This window comes from Oratosquilla oratoria, chromosome 17, assembly GCF_046742065.1.
Source record: "Oratosquilla oratoria isolate Oo_2021 chromosome 17, ASM4674206v1, whole genome shotgun sequence".
Classification (NCBI taxonomy): domain Eukaryota; kingdom Metazoa; phylum Arthropoda; class Malacostraca; order Stomatopoda; family Squillidae; genus Oratosquilla; species Oratosquilla oratoria.
The window spans coordinates 26,186,882-26,194,381 of record NC_134793.1 but is presented as its reverse complement, the minus strand read 5'-3'; the positions used below and the strand labels follow the sequence as shown (position 1 = coordinate 26,194,381).

Sequence of the window (7,500 nt, the reverse complement as noted above, 5' to 3'; positions counted from 1 at the left end):
ATAACTGTTACTGATGTGTTCACGGTTCACCGTCTAATAGACGTGTGCCAAAAATCAAACAGAGAGGGAAAAAAAAAAGGAAAAGGTGCACAGAGCAAAACAAACACCCAGGAGGATGGATGGATGCATGGTCTTGCGACACAGAAGAGGATGAAGAGTTGGACCGACCAGGGCATCGGCAGAGGCAATTGTAGAAGTACACACGCGTGTTTGGGGCTTTGAGTGTGGTGTGTGCTACGTGTTTATGTTCATTTATACTGGTGGTGATGTTGCTAGAAGTGGTAAGGAGGTGGAGAAGAAGGAAGAGAGTAACACTAGGTGGCTTAATGACAGAAGGTCGAAGGAGTAAGCAGGAGGGGGTAAGCAGAGGAGCGGCGAGAGGAAGGTGAGTCGAAGGGCGAGAGTGGATTCGAGGAAGACGGGTGGAGCCTTAAGAACTAAGGAGAAAGAACGCACGTGAAGAAGAAGAAAGAGAAGAAGAAAAAGAAGATGAAGAAGAAGAAGAAGAAGAATGGGGTCATGTAAGCTGGGCGAAGAAAAGAAAGGGGGAGGGAGGGAAAGGGATCAGGAGAAGGGACGTGAAAGTGAACGAGTAGGGAAGACGTGAAGGGATTTTGGGACATTGACTGGAGTTGGTTGGATGCAGGATGCTGCTGGATCAGACAGTGAAATGGGAGTTAGGTAGCCGGGATGATGCCTTAGTGTTTAGGAGGGAAATGGAGGGCAGCAGTAGGAGTGGAGGCCCCTCACTGGAGGCTAGGGACTCACTCCGGGGCGTCGCAAGGGAAGGGCGGTTCGTCCTCGTGAAAACCGTAACTGTGGTCGAGGGCAAGCTTAGCCTTGTCTAGGATGCTGAGGACACGGCGCTTGGCGGGCGGCGGGGCGACCGGGGGCGGCAGGGCGTGCGGCATCTTGCGGATGAGGGGCGGGTGGTAGCCCCTGGGCAGGGCGGTGTGGGGCCCCGCTATCAGGCGCGCCTGGGGAGGCACGCGGCCCCCTCGTATGGCCTGCAAATGGGGCCCTGGTGGCGGCGGCGGGGGAGGGGGGGCGCCCCCTGCGCCGCTGACGTCCGGGGCCAAAAGCTCTGTAAGAAGGGTGGAAAGTGAAAATGCGAGTTGGTAGCTTGCCTGCGCTATTTACGTCTCATTCAAGCTTATCCATATTTCCTCTGCTGCTGCTGCACTTAGTTTGCTACGTGGGGGTACGTGTACACATGCGGTACAGTTACACATTATACACTCTTCCAACTACTTTGACGCACGCACGCACGCGCGCACACACACACACGCACACACAAACGCGCGCGCGCACGCACACACAAACTAATGAATATGAAAATAATCGTTCATAATATCAGGTCCAAGAAAGAATATTTTGACAAGCTGGTTACTTGACGAAAGACGGGGATTGACGGGTCCACCCAAAATATACTGCATGTGCAGGTATACCACATGTACACGGAAAGCAAAGATTTGTGTTGACAGGCACAGAAACCTGTGCAAGAAGAAAGAGAGAGAGAACCCACCGGGCGGCGTGAGCGGCGGCGGGAGGTCGGCGGTGGTTCCCGAAGTCGATGCCGAGAGGTTCTGTGGGTCTCCCATCATCTCCATCTCACGCATCTGCTCCTTCCTGATATCATCGTTGTTGTCCGGGACCAGGTACCTGCGGATCTCTGCGAGGGCGTAGGCAATACGGGCGTGGGCTTCGGCGGGGGCGGAGAAGGCCGTGATCTCGACGTGGAGGTCCTCGGCCAGGTGGACGTACTTGGGGTCCCCTGAAGCGCGGAGGTCCTCCTCCTGGTGATGGTAGAAAGGAGGGTGTCCCCCCCGGGGGGGGGATGGAGCTAGAATCAAAATGGGCCCTTGATTTTTGCCTTACGAAGCTATTCAGAAACGTGGTGAAGAACTTTATATTTTGCACATAAAAACGCCTGATGGTCATGTGCAGCACTCGTTCCCTAGTCTTTGAGGGATCTTGATTGAGTCCGACTTCACTCGGGGTAGACTTTAGTTTTCAGATATTCTATGAAATTGTCTGGCGTACCAGTAAATATTCGTAAAGGAGACCACAATGCAGAAAAAAATAGGTGTATAAAGAATCATCCAAATGACTATAAAGAATTTATGTAATTAATACCAACATATATATCCTTGATGCTTTATACCTTGTGGGACGGTTCAGCACCTGAAACACAATTAGAATGACTGCTAGCAGGAATGAAATATTCTAAGGATGCCACTCTCACAAGGATCAATCGAGATCGTCTTTACTCTTTCTCAACAATGACATTTCCTCAGTTCGACAAAGTCTTGATGTACAGTGGAATGAAATATGAAAAAGTCTTAATCGTGATGATGATATAAAGGACCTTTTCTATGATACCAAATCTTACCAGGCTTCTCTCTCTTTTTCATAACTGGATACCAATTTCTGTCAATTTTCATTCCCTCAAGATTACTTGCTTCTTTTGCTCTATGATATATCACTAACCCCTCCTTCATTCTCTGCTGCACGTGACCCTATGTAGCTGAAGCTCTTCACTTCCGAAAGCCTCTTTCCTTTAATACTTACTGCCACTGCCACTCACTCTTTTTTGTACATCTCACCACCCTACACTCACCCACTTTTATTTTCCGTTTTCTCCTCTCACATACTCCCCAAACTCCGCCACTTTCTGTCTCAGACCCTCCTCTGACCCAGGCACCAAATCACTGTCACCTGCAAACAACAGCTGGCTCACCTCACACTTTCTCCCACTCTCACTTGCTATCTCCAAACTTCCACTAATGACCCTTAAACCTACCTCCCCCAACCACCCTATCCCTGTAGACTTTGAACAGTCATGTTGACTTTACACAATCCTGGCACCCCCCCCAGCTACCTTCACAATATACCTCTTAATCTATTTCTTACACTAACACAAGATCTATTACTCACGTATAAACCTCTGACTGCTCTCAAAAGCGTCACATCCCGAAAGGCCAATCTGTCAACCCTCTCATATGCTTTTTTCCAAATCCATAAATGCTCAAGATTTCTTTTTTTTTTTTTCTTTTTTACTTTTCGCCATAAAGTTCTCGTATACTTGTCTTACTAAAAATATGTCTACACACCCTCCTCCTTTCCTAAGGTTATATTGTTGTCCCCCCATTACTAAACCTGTTCCCCTTCAACTCCACTCAATGAACATCCTTCCCTTAACAACCTTTTCTCGAGTATACTCATGCTTGGCTTTCTAAGAAGAAAGCACTGTGCTTGTTGGCATCAATTCCCATTCAGAACACATCTCCAATATCTCTCCACTAAGATTCTCGCCTGACACCCAAATTTCGCTCCTACCTCGACTATTGGCTCCAGAAGGGTCCAGAACCGAGAACCACACAAAGATAACATTCACCTGAAAATAACAGGAGTGAAAGTATACCATCTTCACTACAACATACCTTCTGTTTGTCACGCATGGAGCCACGGCCCAATACCGCCATCTTCGTCATGGTTTCTTCTTGAAGGCGCTTCATTGAGTTACCCTTTGGACCTAGTAACTTGCCAACAAAGTTGAACTGGAAAGAAAGGAAAGGTATATGTCAAAAGTAAAACATTGTGACCACACTTGCATGGAAATAAAAACGTAATGTTGAGAGGTGGTGGGAACGGTGGTGGTGACGGAAGTGGTGGTGATGGTGGTGGTTGGAAGTCAGGGTTGTTTTGATGTGGTAGCGCTGAAACTGGTAACGACAATAATAGGTGCCGAGGTTGAAACGTAAATAATGGAGAGAAAACTGGTAGATATGTAGTTTGTACTAATGATATTATAAAAGAGTAGGTAAAGGAGTTTTGATGCTAGTGGAAGTGATAGAAATGCTGATGAGGTGTATAAAAATCTTGCACAAATGTTGCAATAAACTTATTGCAGGTTAATCTGCATTTGGTGAAAATGAGTGAAATAGCAGACATTTTTTAAATAACTAGCCAACAAGTGGTCTACTGGGAAAATACTTAGTAATGGTTGGTATACGTAAAATGGCAAATACTAGAACTGAAACAACATACATACATGCATATAGTACATAAATACACATACCAAAACGTCTCTTCCTCCTTATAAATTGCGTAGCCAGTGAAGGCATGCAACCACCCTTCACCAATGCCACATTCACTCAACACTCATTTGTCTTGTGACATTACGCAGCACTTGCGCAGCCCCACCTATAACCCAAACCACTCACTGTCACCCTGTCCAACCTTAGCAACTTTTCTATCCCACACATCTGTAACAACTCCTATAATGCCTTCCTTTTGATCTTGTCTGCCTTCTACAGATCCATGAAAGCCCAAAGGATATCCTTAGAATTTGCCAAAAACTTCTCACATATTTACTTTACTAAAAAAGAAAAGATCGAAGCATCCTCTACCTTTCCTAAACTCGCGCTATTCTTCCCCCATTACTTCCCCCTATTCCCCTCTTAATTTTCTCGATTAACACGTTCTCACATACACCTTCCCAATTACACTCGACAGACTGGTCCCTCAAAATCTACAAAACCTTATATGCATATTTGTCCATTATTCCTGAGTAAAATGGAACTATAGAAGTATATATCCAGCCTGTGGCACATTCCCCTCACCTAAGCACACCTTAAACAATTTCACGTAATATCTATAATCCCTGTCACGCCCTAGCATGAATGTGATAGGATGTTCTATAAAAACACCCAGTATTGTTATTTCCTCATTTTTATATTATTTATCTTTGTATATTTATCTTTGTATATATATCATGCATCTTATATATTTGTATTAATTTAATTTTGTTTAGTAGAATATATGTAGTGATTGTGATGTACTGTGTAAATGATGCGACGTAGATACGCTGAGGTGTGAGAGCGGAGGTGGGTGAAACATCCGGGAGAACGTCACCGACATCCTCCTCCTACCGGCTTACAAAAGCGTTTGTATTAGCGGTGTCCGACAGTCCGCTTAACTGCGTAGTAGTGACGTCACCAACGGAGATTACAAATGAGGGTGTACAGGACGCGCTTAGGAATAAAGAAATTATATTTTAGATGTCGGAGGACGGGGATCTCTCTCTCCAAGGCTCAGGTCGACAGTTGTGTGTGTTCTTCGTCAGTCTCCGGCCGAATAGAGTCGCAAGGCTCTCCTTCCTACAAGACGTTGTGTCTGTCCTTCGCCAGTACCCGGCAATGGACGCTCTTCAAATGATCGGAGTCGCCTGTCTCCAGCCCCCGGTTGCGTCACCCTATTCACGAGAATAACACATGATACGCCTCTCTCTTATGACTCATATTTAGGTCATTGATTTCTATGTTCTACTTGATGAAAATCTTAATATATGTAATATGGTGTACATCGTAGAGTTAGTAATGAAATTTTGTCTGTTGACAGTTCAGGTTTTTCCTACTCCCTCTGATTTTGAGTAGAACATCAATGATATATACATCGTGTCACTTTCTTTTGGTCCTGGATAAGGATTTCTTATCAAATACTGGAAATAGTAGTGCAGTGCCGAAAGGGATGACGTGATAGTAACCACGCCGACGGGTCAGCTCACTGTGTGGGCCACTGTCTTCACCTTTTCCATCAAGTAATAAAATGCTTGATTGCCCCGTTAAGCCTATGAAGCCCTCCCAGTCATTAGTGTTTTTGGAGGTGTTGATGCACGCGGCTTCAATGGTTTTTCTTGTGTGTGTGTGTGTGTGTGTGTGTGTGTGTGTGTGTGTGTGTGTGTGTGTGTGTGTGTGTGTGTGTGTGTGTGTGTGTGCGTGTGTGTGTGTGTGTGTGTGTATTCACCTCGGATCTGCTGCAGCCTCTGTTCGAGACAGCCAGACACCACCCTACGGCAGTGAGCTCAGAGCTCATTATTTGCCGATCTCTGGGTAGGTCTGAGACCACTCACACACCACACACCGGGACAGCAAGGTCACAACTCCTTGACTAACATCCCGTACCTACTCACTGCTAGGTGAACAGGGGCTACACGTGTGTGTGTGTGTGTGTGTGTGTGTGTGTGTGTGTGTGTGTGTGTGTGTGTGTGTGTGTGTGTGTGTGTGTGTGTGTGTGTGTGTGTGTGTTTTCCTAGTCCTTTTTGAAGGACTTTGATTCTATTCCAGTTGGACAGATGTCCAAATTTGTCCGCATGGAAAACTAGGGAGCTTGATGTGTGTTGCGTCTCTAGGTCGTTTTTGTGTTCGCTTGTGCGTTTTTAATGCCTCTGCCTGCCTCACCATAATAATCAGGAAGACAACCGTTGCATGGTATGCAGTAGATAACGGTGCTATAATTTTCCGGTCTTAACCCTTTCACTGGTTGGCGTCCTGATTGGGTCCTTCCTTAGAGCTTTCCGAGCCTGTTGTGAGGAACTTCTTAAAAGTAACTTAGTCCCCTTCTCTTCATTATATACATTGCTGATATGAATGATCTTGTCAAGCATTTACCTGTTCCTTCCTTCGCCGATGACACTCGTGTACTGAGGGGAAGTGTCCTCAGAACACGAGACTCAGCTACTGCAGACTGACCTGTCGGCATCATATGACTAGTCTGAGGAAAACATGTCATTTAATAGTAGAAAATTCGAGTATCTACACCACAGCGCCAATTCGAAGGATAATGATGCTCATGTGTACCTTGCACAAGATGAATATGATATTCCCACCAGGGAAAATGTAAGGGACTTTGGTGTTAGCCTCATCTGCGGTGGCAATTATAAACAGCACATAAATAACATGGCAAAGAAAGCACGAAGTCAGGCTGGCTGGACCATCCGCATCTTCAGGACACGTGAGGCGGAACGCTCTACAAAGCACTTGTATTGCCACTGCTAGAGCACTGCAGTCAACTGCAGAGCCCGTGGAGAGCAGGAGAAATCAGTCTATTGACACGGTCCAGCGGTCATTTACCAGTAAAATATCTGCCATACAACATCGGAATTACTGGTAAAAAAAAGATGCAGGACCCTAACTCTAGTTCACTGGAAAGGTCCAGAGATATGCCGTCCTATCTATTACCAAAACCCTGTCTGGCTGCGCAACGAATAATTTAGACATGAGAGCAGCCCCACAGCCCACCAGCGACTGGGGCGACTCTGCCCTGTGAAGGCGACACACCCCACAGCAGCTACAAGTGTCAAGACGCTTCAAGAGAATGCTTTTGCGACCAGAGGACAGACCTCTCCTCTTCTAAGATTTCTACGTGACCCACCCACCCACCAAGTCCCGAGATATTCAAAACCAAAGTGGATCAATTTCCCTGGAAAATACCGCACCAAACCAAACTGCACCAATACTACCACATTCGTACCGCCAGCAGCAGCAGCAGTATCCTGGACCAGCAGGAGCACAAGAACGGGCAGACGGGAGCGACTGGGGTGGCGCGGCAGCGCATCAGTCGTGTTCACGGGAGCACAGCAGGCCAAAAACAACGCTCAACAGGTTCAACAAATGCATGTGCGTGTGTGTGTGTGAATGTGTGTGTATGTGTGTGAAT

The 7,500-nt window shown here is 46.4% G+C and overlaps 1 protein-coding gene across 14 annotated transcripts in view; it reads right to left on the bottom strand.

Annotated features, from left to right (window-relative positions):
* Window positions 1–7,500, bottom strand: part of LOC143034541 (uncharacterized) — a 200,005-nt gene that overhangs the window by 49,335 nt on the left and 143,170 nt on the right. For all 14 annotated transcript variants that reach the window (XR_012967261.1, XR_012967255.1, XR_012967256.1 and 11 more), the window contains 3 exons: window positions 3,444–3,560; window positions 1,526–1,796; window positions 769–1,084 (listed from right to left, as the gene is read on the bottom strand). Coding sequence is in view for 6 of the 14 variants with exons in the window: in XM_076200744.1 (XP_076056859.1) it covers window positions 769–1,084; window positions 1,526–1,796; window positions 3,444–3,560 (704 nt within the window). In the remaining 8 variants the exon portion in view is untranslated. The remainder of the gene's footprint in view (window positions 1–768; window positions 1,085–1,525; window positions 1,797–3,443; window positions 3,561–7,500) is intronic.